The sequence below is a fragment of the Bubalus kerabau genome, chromosome 9 (genome assembly GCF_029407905.1).
Source record: "Bubalus kerabau isolate K-KA32 ecotype Philippines breed swamp buffalo chromosome 9, PCC_UOA_SB_1v2, whole genome shotgun sequence".
NCBI lineage: Eukaryota > Metazoa > Chordata > Mammalia > Artiodactyla > Bovidae > Bubalus > Bubalus kerabau.
The window spans coordinates 26,447,255-26,463,863 of record NC_073632.1 but is presented as its reverse complement, the minus strand read 5'-3'; the positions used below and the strand labels follow the sequence as shown (position 1 = coordinate 26,463,863).

Below are 16,609 nucleotides of genomic sequence, written 5' to 3'. Positions count from 1 at the left end.
GTTTAGTGTAGATTCAAATATTTAAGGTTTGATAGATTTGGGAAATAGGCTTTTTTTAAAAAAATTTTGAAATAAATTACTTACTGGAAAGTTGCACAAAAAGCTATTATAACCCGTTGCACAGTTTTTCCTCGTGTTACAGTCCTATAATATCTAGAATTCCTTAAAACTGCTCCGCCAATGTTGGTATGTTATTATTAACTAAACACCAGACCATATTCATATCTCACCACATTTTCCAACTTAATTACCTTTTCTTGTTTCAAGATCCGGTACAGAATACAATACTGCACTTAAGGCTTGCACAGTTTTTTTAATTAAACTTTTTACTATAACTCAGAAAATCATTTAAGATTGGGGTGATGGTAAATTGGATTTTCCTTTCTTAGATTTTTTTTTTCAGTAAGGCCTGTATATTTTGTTCAGTCCTTTGCATCTGTTTTCCATTGCCACAGCCACATGTGGGCCTTGTGCTCTTTGCCTGGAGCTCTGCATCATTCATTCACTTCCCAGGTAAATATTAGTGTTAGTCACTCAGTTGTGTCTGACTCTTTGAAACCCCTTGGACTGTGGCCCGCCAGGCTCCTCTGTGCATGGAGTTCTCTGGGTCGGAATGCTGGAGTGGGTGGTCATTCCCTTCTCCAGGGGATCTTCCCGACCCAGGAATTGAACCCAGGTCTCCTGCATTTCAGGCAGATTCTTCACCATCTGAGCCACCAGGGAAGCGTGAGTAAAGACTGTGTCCCTGCATCGTGTCCCACGCTGGCTTAGAGCTGGAGAGTAGGATAATGAGGAGCATGGCCTCTGCTCTCCTAGAATTACAGATTAGATGATCTCCTGCCTCCAGTCTTATTCCTCTACCCTAGAACTTAGCTCTAAACCAGGGTTTCTTAACTTCAGCACTGTTCTCATTTTGAGCCACATAATTCCTTTTCATAATTGACTGTCCTATGCATTGTAGGGTGTTTATCAGCATCCTTGTCTGTAGCAACTCCAGTGGTAACTACGGAAATGTCTCCAGAACATTCCCAGATGCCCCTGGGGTAAAATTGCCTCCTGTTGAGAACCGTGGCTCTGAACTTTCTAAAATGCAGATGTGATCACGTCATGCCTCCTTTTCCCCAGTGACTTTGAATAGTCTCAGCCCTGTAATGTGGCTCACAGAATGGACCTTCTCCCGCCTTTTCCTCACCTGTACCTTGTGCTGCAGCTTTGTACAACTATTTGGCAGTTCTTAAAATCAGCCAAAGTCTTCTCATCCCTTTCTCTCTGCAGTGTCCCTCATTCTATGAACATTTATCTATTCATGCTTTAAAACCTAAATGTAATCAAGCAGAATTAAGTACTTACACTTACTCTGCTATAGCTTTTGTCACATAATCATGGCTATTTATTTACCTTTGTTTTTTCTGCTGTACTGTTAGGTTCTGGAAGTTGGAAAGTATGTGTTTGTGCTCTGTATACACCCAACTCCTCAGCATTAGTATATATTTAATAAAGAGGCAGTAGGTAATTGATATAATTGGTGACCTCCAGTAGAACAGGAAAAGTTCAGAAATGGGTTTGGGGTAAAAAACAGAGTAGATGGTTGGAAGAAGAGAGAGACTCAGTCTTCAAGGATAGCTGTGAGGTAAACAAAAACCCCAAAACTGACTTTTAGCAAATAAAGTTTATTAGTGAACTGGGTTATTGGTTCATTGTACCTGGAATATTAAAACTCATACCTGTATAATTTTGAAACCAACTCTGGAGTTTATCTCAGTGCTTTCTTACTCTATTTTATTGTATTATCTGCTTTTAAATCTTGACTACTTTGTACCTCCTATTATTTGATACAAATTGTGAAAACTGCTTGAATTTCAGTCTCAGGGCAGAATAACCAATGTAGTTGGCTCCTTTCCAGCCCTTTACAACCTCCTGTAATAAATGTTTTCGAGAGGCAGAAAAATAAAAAAATACCATTAATTTGTTATCACTAACTTCTGACAGTTTTCTGTGGAAGAGTTGTGAATGTGTACTTGTCATGGCAACATTTACTTTCAGAGGTGCTAACAAATCTCTGATATTTGTCCTTTCTCACCTCCTTACCCATGTTATGCCTCTTTTTGAATACAGTTTATTGTGTATTTATCTATGATAAACAACCCTACTTCAATAGTAAGTGACATGGTTGGGGAAGAAAGTAGGAGAGGAGATAAATACATTAAGGCTGTTTTTAAAGTTAAATTTGGAGACTGTGAAGCATGTTTATGTTGTGAAAAAGATTGTATTAAATTAAAGCAGTCATTTGCTAATTGCCTTGTTTGCCTTTTTCTTAGATTTAACATGTCAGCAAAGTAAACTTCTAATCTCTAGGTTTCCCAAGTTTTCATCTCTTTTGTTTGCCAGATGCTACCATCTCTTTGTTATTTTACTTGTTGCTTCTGCAGCAAAGTTGCAGTCTTGGTGAGTGGAAATAAGGAGTATTGGAGAACCTGATTCTTCAAAATGTTTGTGTGTAAGGAATCAGCTTTGCCTTTAAAAGCAGTTTTACTCCACAAATATCCAGTTAAGGTTAAAAAGCCTATACAGTAGTTCCTCTATTTTGATGGTGGATATGTTTTAAGCTCTCCAGTGGATATTTGAAATGGCAGATTGTACCAAACCCTATATATATTGCTTTTATTTATTTATTTTTTTTATTCCAGAATCTTTATTATAAAGGTAGCATGATGGTCCTCGGCCACCAGCCTGGACCTTGTAGCCTCAGGAAAGACCTGTGTTAACAGGGCCTGCCTCCCTCTCCGGACAGGGGGCTTGGTCATCACCAGGTCATCCCCTGCTTCATTCCGCAACGCCCCCCTGCTCCTGGAGGATGGGGCAGAGGGCCAAAGGGAAAGGAGGGCATGGCCCCACTCCAGGCATAGCAGCTCCTTGGCCATGAAGATCCTCTAGCGAGTAGCAGAGGGGAGGAATACAGCAACCGCCAGGGTTACCACCCCTGTGGCGGGGGGAGAAGGGCCCCACCACACCCTCATACAGTTGTACTCAAAGTAATTAATAAATTAAAACAACTTCCTTCCGTACTAACACCCCCCTCCCCCCAATCACACAGGAGAAGCTGAGCAGAAAGCAAAGCAAGGAGGTTGGTTCCTGCCCCTGGACGGTGGCCGAGGCTGCTCCTAGGAGCAGCTAGGATTATGCAGGGCCTCCAAGTGCTTGGAGAGGGGATATCCATTCTTGCCCCTCATGTGTATCTAAAACATGTGAGGCTTCTTCAGAAAGACCCCAATCCAAATGCAGTAATTAGGGAATCCCCTGGCGGTCCAGTGGTTAGGACTCCGAGCTTTCTCTGCCAGGGGCTCAGGTTCAATTTTGGCAGTTGAGAGCCCCAGATAAGGGAGCCCCTAGAAAGGAATGCTGGTACATGTACTAAACTTCAGTGTCATCTCTGGCCAGCCCGGCCAACCCCCCGGGAGAGCTGAGCTGGCTGGATGCAGGCAGGAGGAGGAGCTGGACTGGCCCCCAGCCGTGGCCGGCCAGGCCCCTTAGTGCACACTGCAGGGATAGGTAGGACCTGACCCCTCTGGCTGGCGAGGGGCAAGGGGAAGGAGCCCCCTCAGGCTTCAGCTGTGGCATGATTCCGTTCCTGCAGCCAGGGAGGGGGTGGTAGGGTCCCCTCCTGCTGTCAGCAGCGACTCCAGGGGGCCTTTCCAGGGCTACAGGTGGATGGCTGTGACGTCTGTAGGAGTGCTGGTCTGGCTGGGCCCCTGGCTGCTGGAGCCCCTGGGGGCTTTGGGCGCTGGGCTGGGAGAGGTCTGGGCAGCTTTCCTGAGGCTCTCCCTGAGGGCAGCTTCAATCTGCTCCTGACAGGCCCGCAGGCAGTCCACTTCAGTGCCTGTGATCCCTGCCAGCATCTCCGTGAGCTCGTCCCCAGATGTGGAGCAGGCACCCAGGCCTTGCACTGCAGCTCCGATGCTGCCTGTGGCAATCATGGATGGGGGGTACATGGCAAAGGTGTAGTCTGTAGCACAGAGGGCCAAAAAGGTCTGGGCGTGCTTCTTGACCAAGGCTTGTCGGTCGCGGGGCAGAGAGAGCCGGTGCAGAATCAGGGCCAGGAAATCATGGGCAATCACTGCGGCCAGGTCCCACTTGAGCTTCCCCAAGACCAGCACCTCCCAATCCTTCTCGGCAGGTGAGCCCCCCGGAGCATCGACCGTGGCCGCACACACTCTCTCCCGCCGCCTCTGGCTTCTGTCTGGGGAGGTGTGTGTGTGGGGGGGGGGTCGCCACCCCCAGCCTCGGGGAGGGGCGTGCACCCCTCCCCCAGGCGCCCAAACAGAACCAGCCTCCGCCGCCGCAGACGAGGCGTGTTTACTATATCTTGCTTTTAAAGAAGTATCTGATAAAGTTTAATTTATAAATTAGGCACAGTAAGAGATTAACAATAACTAATAAATAGAACAGTTATAACTATATACAGTTGACTGTTGAACAGTCCAGGGATTAGGGGCACTGATTTCTCTGTCCCTTGCAATTATGTAGTACTGTAGTATTTATTGAAAAAATCCTAATATAAGTGAATCTATGTTGTTCAGTGGTCAGCTATACTGTAATGAAAGTTTTGTGAATGGAATCTCTCACTTTTTCTCTCAAAATACCCCATTGTACAAATTTAATGCCTTTTTTATTTTAGCCTCAACTACGCACTTATCACAGAGTGTTGCTGTAGTTTTTGTGATTTGAAGTGCAACAGCAAACCTAGCACACATTCTTTCTCCTTCATCACAGTTTCACAGATAAAATATTCATTCTTTTATTTATTTATTTATTTTTTGGCCTCACCTTGCGGTTTGTAGAATCTTAGTTCCCTGACCAGCGATTGAACTTCAGGCCCTGGTAGTGAGAGCACCAAGTCCTAATCATTGGGCTGCCAGGGAATTCCCAGGAATTTTTATTTTCCTTTGTTTACTTAGCTGAAAACTTTCACCTTTTCACTGAAAGGATACACTTACAGTTTCTCTTTGGCTTATTTGAATTGCCCACATCACTACTCTTACACTTTAAGCCATTATTAAGTAAATAAAGTTTACTTGAACACAAGCACTGCAATACCAGGGACAGTCAATCTGATGACCGACATGGTCTGCTAACTCAAATGACTGCTAAATGAAGGAACCAGATATGCTGGACTATGGAGAAGGCATTGGCAACCCAATCCAGTATTCTTGGCTGGAGAATCCCATGAACAGAGGAGCCCAGCAGGATACAGTCCATGGGGTTGCACAGAGTCAGACACAACTGAGTGACTAACACAACATGCTGGACTAAAGGATCCTGGGTAGCATGGATCATCAATCACACTACTCAGAATGGTGTGCAGTTTAAAACTCAGAGGACTTGTTCATTGCAGGAATTTTCCATTTAATATTTTCAGACTGTGATTGACCACAGGTAACTACAATTGCGGAAAGAGAAACCGTGAATTAGGGAGGGACTACTGTATGTTGAAAGGAGTCTTAAATCTTGTCCACGTTTCTAGTTTTCTCGGAGGAAATAGTTTGAACAAAGGCAGCAAATATTCACTTAAAATTAGTTATGAATCTTGACTGCTCAAGATGTGTGGCCTTAGGCAAGTTGTTTATTTTTTCAACCTCTCAATTTCCTCATTTGTAAAGTGGAGATAATATCTATCATATCTAGTTATTTGGAGGCACCATGAAATTAAAAGACGCTTACTCCTTGGAAGGAAAGTTACGACCAACCTAGATAGCATAATCAAAAGCAGAGACATTACTTTTCCAACAAAGGTCCGGCTAGTCAAGGCTATGGTTTTTCCAGTGGTCATGTATGGATGTGAGAGTCGGACTGTGAAGAAGGCTGAGCGCTGAAGAATTGATGCTTCTGAACTGTGGTGTTGGAGAAGACTCGTGAGAGTCCCTTGGACTGCAAGGAGATCCAACCAGTCCATTCTAAAGGAGATCAGCCCTGGGATTTCTTTGGAAGGACTGATGCTAAAGCTGAAACTCCAGTACTTTGGCCACCTCATGTGAAGAGTTGACTCATTGGAAAAGACTGTGATGCTGGGAGGGGGATTGGGGGCAGGAGGAGAACGGGACGACAGAGGATGAGATGGCTGGATGGCATCACTGACTCGATGGACGTGAGTCTGAGTGAACTCTGGGAGTTGGTGATGGACAGGGAGGCCTGGTGTGCTGCGATTCATGGGGTCGCAAAGAGTCGGACACGACTGAGCGACTGAACTGAACTGAAATGAGTAGCAAAGTGAGGCACAAAGTAGGTGACAGAAGATGTTATATTCTAACTTTGTAACATTCAGTTAATTATTTTGCAAAAACATCTAGAGTACATTTTTAAAGAGGACATTCTTTTCCCTTCTCATTTTCACTGTTATATTTTGCCATATTTTCAATACTGTATTTGACTTATTCTGAAATGGCTCTTAGCATATCTGGCACTGGGCTAGGGTCTGCAATTGTAGGGTTAAATTTTTTTCTTCTATGACTATATTTCTTTAATAGTTCTTAGAAAAAGCTTTTATATTATTATAAATCTTTGAGCTTTAGCATATAATGTCTAATTTAACAATTGGCATATAATTCAGTAAATTTTAAGATTCTATTCATTCTTTCCCTAATACTCTACTCAATCTTGTACCTTTTCCTGCCTTCTATACAATCCATATTTTAATCCTTAGTTAGGTGTCTACTCATCACTTATTTGCATACATTTATTTTGATCTGCTATTTTCTCAGTAACCATTTTTCCTTCCAGAATTTATTTTCTTTTGCCATTTTAATCTTCTACCTAAGAAATAGTTATATGGTTTTATAATTTGTGTTGTTCTTTAACCATTTACATATTTGGGGGGCAGTCCTTGGTTTTGTTTTTTAATCTGTCCCCTGGATGATATTTACTGCTTTTAGGGCTCGAGGATAGAGGTTATATTGTATTATTCCTTATAGATCCATCCCCTCAGCATTAGTAAGTATTAAATGAAGAGATAATATATAATTGCTGTAATTGATGAACTGGGGTAGAATAGGAAAAGTTCAGAATAATATTCATATTTTCACTTGTCACAGATTTTTGTTTTTTTATCTCTCTTCTCCTTCACCCCTCCCCTGCTCACCTCTTCCTTCTTTCCTTGCTAAAAACAGGTAGTTAATGAGAGACTACTAAAATGTATTGCATTTTTGTTTTTTAAGGGAAATAAAACTAATGTTCAGTATGCCAAAGCACCAAATATATAAAATAGACGTTCATATTTTTCTTTTGTTTAAATTTCTTTTCAAATTATGATTGACCAAAAAAGGGGAGGCACTTTGAAGAATGACAGTTTCCTTGGGTGAGTTTAAATGGTTGCTCTTGTGGCTGTGTTTATTTTCTTTTGTTAATCGTACAGTAAAATTTATTTTTAGGTTATGGATGTGATAAGAGGTGCCTCCCCCCCCCCCACCATATGATGTCTCTGACATATAATTTCAGAACTAATCAGGAAGCACTAGCCATTTCCTTTTTTAGTTTGCATCATATCTTTTTCCAGATTGATTATTGGGTTTGATGTTAAATTTCATAGCTCTCTAAGTGAAGCAAATTATCATATTTTCTTCATAAAGTCTCTGACTTTTTATTTCAAATTTCTTCAGGGAAACTTTGAAGTTCAGGATTGAACATCTAACTAGACATCTTAAAAACTGGGAAGTCCATGATTAAGCTGAGTAGATATTTACATAAACAGCAGCAATTTGTTCAGCATCTTTAGGGAGATGCAGGGGGAAAATGATCTCACATAAAAGTCTCTTAAAAAAAAGTAAAGGGAAAAAAGTAAGATCCACTTTTATAATATGAAGATTTGACTGTTTAAGGACAGTCAGTATAGATGTTAGTACATAATGCTGTCAAGTTTATAAAAGGTTTTTATTTGCTTTTCATAATAACTGCAAACTACCCCTACCTTTATTAATGAGAAAACTGAAACTTAAGAGAGGTGGTGAGTAACTCAGTTATATCTTCGGATATTTTATTTCTGATCTTATGCATTTAGCTTTGATCATATTTGTGTAGCACCTTTTTACCTTTTCTGTGAAATTCTGTATTCATTAGTCTTGTACTACCTGTGTCCATTTTATTGATTTGGGTATAGGAACTTTTTGAATCATGCCCCAGTATATGAATTCTAGAAACAGTAAAACATGGTGTGTTCTCTCAAGTTTGTATCTTGCCTGATAAATACTTAAATTTGAGAGAAAATATTCAGTTCCTTGAGAAGGCCTTCATAATCTTGTTGGCCCACTGATTAAGTTTTTCTAAAATGAAATTTTGTGTTTTGAACCCTCTGATTTCTTTTGTAAAATCACCTTTTGCTTTTAGTTACATACCTTCTGATCTGTTCTCATTGTTCTCAAGAGATAAAACTGCAGTTATCCCAAAGCAAATCTTTTACCATGTTATTCCCACTTTTTTCTCCCTAGAAAGCTTCAATTTATTGTCTTTGGAAAATAGCCCAAAATGCCTGGCATAGCTTAGAAAGCACTCTGCAGTCAGCCTCGTCCTCCTTAGTCGTTCCCTCTGATGCTGCCTCTTTTGTGCTCCAAGGGCTGGTCACACCTGACTTCCTTCTGTTGCTTAAATGTTGCGCTTCTTCCAGCCTCTGACCATTGCACATGCCCTTCTCTCCACCTAGATAGATTATCACCTCCCTGCCTTCCCTGGCTGTTCATTTTCCAGGTATTTAAATATCAGTTTTTAGGGAAGTGTACTCTGACTCCCTGATATCCTCCTGCCCTATATGTTTAGGATCCTTTGGTGTATATTTGACGATTTCTCTGTACCTTCTATTTGATGGAACTTAACATTGTTGTAAGTCCTTGTTCATGTCTTTCTTCCCTGCTAAACTGCAGTCTCCATGATGGTAAGTTCTGTCTTTTCTTTTTCTTTGTTATATCCTTTAGTTCATACTTGGTCCATATAGGTGCTTTGTAAATGTTTGTTGACTCAAAATTGAATGATTAAAATGTTTGGGGGGGGGACCCTAACTTTTTAAAAAATGAATTTTTATGGAAATAGCTATTAAAATATTTAAAACTGAAAATATTATACCATTGTATTTTCTGTATCATCACATGAGTTTCCAGGAAAGAAATGAGAAGAAAGAATAATACAAATCAGGGATTGTACAGCTCTAATAAATTACAACTTGTAATGTCTGGTTTTTTGTTTGGTTTGGTTTTTTAGTGCTTATTTTTGTATTTGGTTGGTGAATTTTTTTTTTTTTTTTTTTTGCTTAACTCTTGAAATCATTTTTTCATCTTCTGTGTTTTATTTCTGTTAGTATTTGAGTTCTTTTCAGGTATTATTCATATTTGTGACATCTGCTAAATCTTAAAAACATGGTGTCTTTCAAATGGGAATTACAACTAAACTTGAAATTAAATAGGTAGAGATTTGGAGGGCAGCTGCTGTTCATACTAATTATTTTAGATACGTTATAGAAGAGGGAGGGAGGCTCTCTCAGGTTTTGTGTCACCCATGTAATTATTTGCCTTTGCTTTTCTGTTTTCTCTTGCCTCACTCCCCATCTTTTTTTTTTTTGTGGACAGATAAGCTAATTACAGGATTATTCTTCAAATATTGCAACCCTTTGCACTTTAAAGTTGGCATTTTTGTTCATTATGATTATTGTTACAGAATTTTATTTGTCTTGTTCTTATGTTGAGTCGTTACTAGTTACTTGTGTATTGTGATAGAGACCAGATGATGCTGTGGAAATAAACCAACCTGTGTTGAATTATTTCCTAGATTATCTCTGGCCCTCAGATTATGAATATTTGGTTGTAATTTTCTACTAATAGCTATTTGTATCTAATATCTGTTAGAATTACTGTGGTGAGCTTTTCACTCGTGGCTCTATAGAGAATTAAATGTTACAAGTTCCTCCTTATATACTTCCTTAACAAATAAAATTGAATCTAAACTATCTTTACCATCTTTTACTTTAAAAATTTAATGGGAAAGATTTAGAAACAAACATAAACAAAGTTGATGACCCATTTTATGGCTTCTGAATCAAACTAGACGTGAATTCTTTGTAGTATATCCATTGTCAAATAGGCAATGGTTATTCTCTGTAGTGTATACATTCATGTACTTTAATATACTTAGTCTTTAGGGTTTCTTTTTTTTTTTAATGATTAAATAAATTTAAATTCCTTGAATCTTTATCCCTGGATCTGTTTTTATCACTTTGAATTTAAGCTTAATCTCTTTAGACAGTTCATATTTTTCATATTACTCTTGAGCTCCTCAAGGTAGGCTGAGCTATACTTTATTTAATAAAATATTAATCAGGATGTACATATGCTCAATGCAGAAAACTTGGAAAACAGAACAGCTGAAAAACTAACCAGTCTCACTGGTTATCTGTTACTAATACGTCAGCATGTTTCCTCTCAGTCTTTTTTTCTAACATTTGTCCACTTAAGCAGCATGGTAAGAGTGCACTCTTTGGAATAAGCTTGAATTCAAACCTGGGCTTCATCTCTGGGAAAATTACATTCTGCCTTTCAGTTCTGTTATTGGTAAGGAGTGTCCACAGTATGCGGATAATTGTCATACCCATTTTAAAAGATCCATGAGAATTAAATCAGAATGTATATGAAGTTCCTTGAACAGTGTTGGGTACATAGTAAAAGAACTCAGTAAATATTAGCTATTATTTTCCAAATCTGCTACACATCATAATAGTTTTCTGTGGCTTTTTTCCCCTCCACAAGAATAGCAGATAAGACTTTTTTGTACTAGATTCTTGAAGCCGCCCCCATAAGAACCTCTCTCTAGCTTCAATCACTGTTGACTTTCATCTTCCTTAATAGGTATTTTCTCAAGATACTTGATTCTTGGTTTTAGCGTAAGTTTTCTTTTAGAGAATTAGATAGCTGTTTTTTGTGACCTGCACAATTGCATCATCTTTCCATTCAAACATTTTTGTGATCCTTTAAAAATTTTTTTTAATGTAATTTTATGCATTAGCAAATACTTTATTACCACACCATACTTTTATTTAGTGGAAATCACCAATGCCATGTAGAGACAACTTTTTGGACTTGTCGTGAATTTGGAAGATTATTGCTATAGAAATTGGCCTCTGATCGTGGATGTAGCATTATTTTGTTGGGCAAGCTAATTATTGTCTAAAGAGGTAGATCATTTTACAGTTGATTTTCATGTAGTTTTGCTTACATGATTATCATTATTTTTGTACAGGCAGACCTCAGAGGTATGATGGGGTTCTAGACCACTGCAATGAAGTCGGTATCACAGTAAAGCGAGTCACACCAATTTTTTGGTTTCCCAGTGCATGTAAAGGTTATTCACACTGTACTGTAGTTTATTAATTGTGCAATAGCATTATGTCTAAAAGGAACTGTAGATGCCTTCGAAAATAATACCGTTGGAAAACCGTGCCAGTAGACTTGCTCAATGCAGAGTTGTTACAAACCTTCAGTTTGTAAAAGCAAATAAAGCACTCCAGTATCTGCAAAGTGCACTAAAGCAAAGCATAGTAAAATGAGGTATGTTTGTAATTTACTCAAGTTTAATTCTGTAGGTTTCCAAACTCTGACAGAGCCTTTATTTAACAGAGATTGTGGAGATTAAAGTGAAATCTAGATACTGATTCTGCAGAATCTACTCTTTTGTACTTTAATTTAGGAACTGTTTATATGGTTATTAATTACAAGTTATAACTACTTCTGCATTTTATGTATAGAAACTCTGGAAGCTTTCTAAGTGTTTTTTTAAAACCAGAATCACAGAATAAAGTTGGTCAAAATATAGTACAAAAATAAAGCTGATAAAAAATTAAAGTCTTCTGGTAAAATACTCTGATGTTTCTTATCTGAGTACCCTTTTTTTTGTTACCAGAAAAGGGTCTAGTTGCACCTTCTGAAGTACATATTCTTTCTTCTTTTTGCGTCCTCATTTAATTCTTCTACTGCCACAAACCTTAATTCTCCAGGTTTTGGAATCTACTGCCACCTGCCTCTCTTTTGCATTCATTATGCTGCCAGCATGGCTCTGCTTTCACATGTTGGCAAAAGTGGTAGACACTAGTCCTGGCCCTCTAGTTGCAGCAGCTAACCCACATTGGACTAGATACTGTATTGTTTTATGTTTTTCACAAGAATTGAAACTTCAACAGCAGCAAAAGCCCAACTTCTTTCTGCATTTTTGTTAATTTATAGTAATTTTAATTTTTTTCTTCAATTTATCTTTCTTAACATGACTTATTTTGACCTTGGGTAATTCATTGCAGTTACACCATGTGCCCTTGTCCATTTTTTTTTATTGGCTACACTGTGTGGCTTGTGAGATTCTAATTCCCCGACTAGAGACTGAACCTGGGCCCTCAGCAATGAGTGCGCAGAGTCCTAACTACTGGACTGCCAGGGAATTCCTCCATTTTTTAAAGTACTTAGTAAGTTGATCTTGTAGGGTATTTTGCTAAGTGAAATAAGTCAGACAGAAAGACAGATACTGGATTATGTCACTTACATGTAGAATTAAAAAATTCAACAAACTGGTGAATATAACAAAAAGAAGCAGACTCATAGATATGGAGAACAAACTAGTGATTACCAAGGGAGAGCAAAGGAGGGGGCCCAATGTTGGAGTAGGGAATTAAGAGGAATAGGGTTATAATGTAAGCTATAGGGTATATTAGACAACACAGGGACTATAGCCAATATTTTATAATAAGTGTAATTGGAGTATAGACTTTAAAAATTGTGAATCACTGTTTTGTAAACCTGTAACTTACACAATACTGTATAACAAATACGCTTCACCTTTAAAAAATAGGGGCAAAAAGTACCTATTAGAAGGGGGGGCCTTTTGGAGGGAGGTGATGATATTTCTGCCTTAGTTCTTTATTATCTTCAGAGATTTTATCATATGTTTTTCTAATATTCTCAAAAATATAGTCACTAAGGTTATTGCAGATGCTCTTTTCTGGCAGCTATCCATTTTTTCCTCATAAACTTGGTTAATGTGATAGAGATTTGTCTACGGATTTCCCATGAACTTGATTCACATGGTACAGATTTGTATAGTGAGGAAAACTGAGGTAAATCTGCTTATGTCTATCTTTTTCTAAAATACCTGCATTGGAAACTTGGCCCATTTGTGGGATGAAAGTACCATGTTCCTGGATAGACAGATGGCAGCTGTTTATAGGTAAATGAAATTAAGCTTATATTTCCAACAGGTGAATGTTTAAAAAACTTCTCAGTAGTCTTCAGACTATATAATTATAAATCAAGAGTAAGATATATTTTAAAGGACATGAAGAATAGCCACATTCATACTAAAGTGTCACTAGTAAATTTAAAGTTTTGCTGCTGCTGCTGCTGATTTAGTTGCTACCTTATGTGCAACTCTTGCAACTGCGTGGACTGTAGCCCACCGGGGTCCTCTGTCCATGGAACTCTCCAGGCAAGAGTACTGGAGTGGGGTGCCATTTCCTTCTCCGGGGGATCTTCCCAATTCAGGAATCTAACCCTGGTCTCCTGCACTGCAGGCAGATTCTTTACCAACAGAGCTATGAACGAAGCCCAGAGTTTTGCTGCTAAGTCACTTCAGTCGTGTCCAACTCTGTGCAGCCCCATAGATGGCAGCCCACCAGGCTCTCCCGTCCCTGGGATTCTCCAGGCAAGAACACTGGAGTGGGTTGCCATGTCCTTCTCCAATGCATGAAACTGAAAAGTGAAAGTGAAGTCGCCCAGTGTGTCCAACTCTTCGTGACCCCATGGACTGCAGCCCACCAGGCTCCTCCGTCCATGGGATTTTCCAGGCAAGAGCACTGGAGTGGGGTGCCATTGCTAGTATATAAATAAACATGCCTTCAGTAGGTTAGTACAGAAATCTATATACGATAATTAAATCACAGTTTATTAGAATAGAGAAGGGTTAGTTAGTGCAAAGATTGGAACAAATAGTTGATTATTTAGGGGAGAAAAAATATCTTTAGAGACTCACCTAGTAACATCTACTAAAACTCTGAATATGTTAAGGAGTTAAGTGAGAAATTTAAACCACAAAAACATAGAAGAAAATTTAAGTAGATATCTATTATACTGTTGGCTGGTAGAAGAACCATTCTAAAGCACTATACCAAGTTACAAAACAAAAGAAAAATATTGATAAAATTGGCTGTGTAAACGTGTGAAATTATGAGATGTCAAAGAATAGCCAGGTATGAAAACCAAGTATATTGTGGAAAATGTTTCTGGATGAATAACTTGAGAAGTTGAAGTTGAGAGTACCTTGCTTAAAATCTCCACAGTATCATGTTTAAATACAAGTCCATCAAACTTAAAGCCTAGTTTTTATTTCATTAAGGAATATGGATGGCATAGCTATTAAAATTCTGTTTATGAGGGAAATCTCTGCAAAATTTTGTGTAATTGCTTTAGGTGGTAGAATTATGTAAAGACAGTATTCTTATTTTCTACGTTAAGTATGCATTCGTGTTATGATTAAAGAAATAATTCTTAAAAAATACCTTGGTGTGAACTACAAAGAAATGACTTGTGGGGAAATTTTATTTACCAAGGATGTACGCACAGAAGTAATAGTTAAGACCCTACTGGCTAGATATATCTAGTTATATACAGAGTTATACCTGTTAATAACTTTAAGAAATTGTGGGTCTTTTGTTTATTTTGTTTAGTAACTAGTTCTAAATTGTGCACAAAGACTTTGTTTCAAAGGCTGTTATGAATGATTTGCTGCTACAAATGACACTTCTCACTTTTTGCTCCTTTTCTTTCTCCATACATCATACAAATGAATAGCAGTGATTTCTGGAAATTTTATTTCACTTTACTTGTCCATTCACTCAGAATGGTTGAATAAATTTGTTTACCTATCCCTTTGCTTCCAAATTAAGTAAATTTAGCAGGGCAGTTGAAAGGAAGACTGGTATGGAATCTTTGAATCTGTAATCTGTCCAATAAGGAAATGTATTTTTGTTTTGTTCCTAAACCTAATTGTTTTTTGTTGTGTAGTTAATTTATTAAGTCCACCAAATGCATAGCTTCTACTAAGTGCCAGCCACCACGGTCAGCGTTTAGACTAATCAAAGAACAAAACAGACAAAAAAATTGTGCCTGTGTGGAGTTTATTATATTGTAGTAGGGGGAGACAGAAAATAAACAGTGAACATAATTAGCAAATAAAAGGTGATGATGGAAAAAGAGCAGATACTAAGCTACATAGGGGCATCAGGAGTTAGCAGTGGTGGTAGGGGATGGGTTGTAATTTTCACTAGGCTGTTCAAGTTAGGCTTCATTGAGAAGGTGACAGACATTTGAGGAAAGATATAAAGAAGGAAGCCTGGGAATTAGCCACGTGGGGGGAGAGTGTTCTGGCCAGAGGGAATAGCAGGTGCAAAGACCCCAAGTTAGGAGCTTTACCTGATGTGTTGGAAGAATGGGGGTGATTAGAATGGTTGGAATAGACCAAGTCAAGGGGTCAGATAATGGACACAAGATTGTGCAGAGTCTTGATAGGCTGATGTATGATGAACTTGGTGTTTATTGTGAATCAAATGAACACTGCAGTTTTGAACACAGGAGTGGTACTATAGGGCAACTGGTTAGGTTGCTTTTAAAATTAAAAAATTTTAATTTAAAAGCAAAATTCACTTTTTACTAGAGGAGATGGCATTTAAACTGGCCCTGAAGGATAAGAAAGAATTTGCCAAGTGAAGAAGATAGAAATTTGCTTTGGCAGGCTTAATTTAAGAACATTTCCCATCACCATACTTGGGAACATAAATGTACTTTTAAACAGAAGTCATATATGTTACTTGATATAAGGTTAAAACTATAATAATGTCATATAAAGAACTTATTCCTTTGTGACCTCTTATATCTGCTTAACCATGCTCATTTTAAAAATTGATGTTCTGGTTTAATAAAATTTAAGGAGTTCCTATAATCCAAGAGACATTTCCTTTTTCCTCAAAAATCCAATTACTGTTAACAATTTCTTGAGAAAGTGAATGATTGCCATTTGCTTTTCTGCCATAAAACTGTAAATTTAATTGAACCATCTTGTGTTTCTTATTATTAACTAAGATTCACTTATATACTTTTTTATTTAAAAGGCACTACACTCAGTTGCAGGAAATATGAATAAGACAAAATTTCTGTCCTTAAGATACTTAAGATCTGGTAGGAGAGACAAGATGTTATGCAAATTGTGTAGTAAAAGAATATGTGAGTTCATTCAACGGGAATCCTACCACATCGTCTCTGCCTAATTGACCTAATTGACTTGGTCAGACCTTCTTCAAATCCAGCCTCCTCAGTTGAACTTCAACTACTGAAGCATACCTGTATTTTTTCTCTAACCCCCCGTGTCAAGTTTGAACCACCAGCTTATTACCTAGGAACTCTACATCCTGTTTTTCCTGTATGTCATATCTTTTAGTTCTGTTGTACAAGTGTGTAAATTGGTTGACAGCAAGGACTGTTTGGTACCCTTTCCCTTAGGATGCTGATGTAGTATCATTAAAAATACTCAGTAGTTAATTGGCAGCAAA

The 16,609-nt window shown here is 38.4% G+C and overlaps 2 protein-coding genes across 5 annotated transcripts in view; one reads left to right on the top strand and one right to left on the bottom strand.

The window, feature by feature from the left end:
- Nucleotides 1-16,609, top strand: part of PHIP (pleckstrin homology domain interacting protein) — a 129,129-nt gene that overhangs the window by 19,188 nt on the left and 93,332 nt on the right. The window lies entirely within an intron of this gene.
- Nucleotides 3,648-4,139, bottom strand: LOC129619648 (G1/S-specific cyclin-D3-like). The gene has a single exon (XM_055534852.1). It carries the CDS (start codon nucleotides 3,987-3,989, stop codon nucleotides 3,699-3,701), a length of 291 nt encoding a protein of 96 aa, XP_055390827.1. The 5' UTR covers nucleotides 3,990-4,139; the 3' UTR covers nucleotides 3,648-3,698.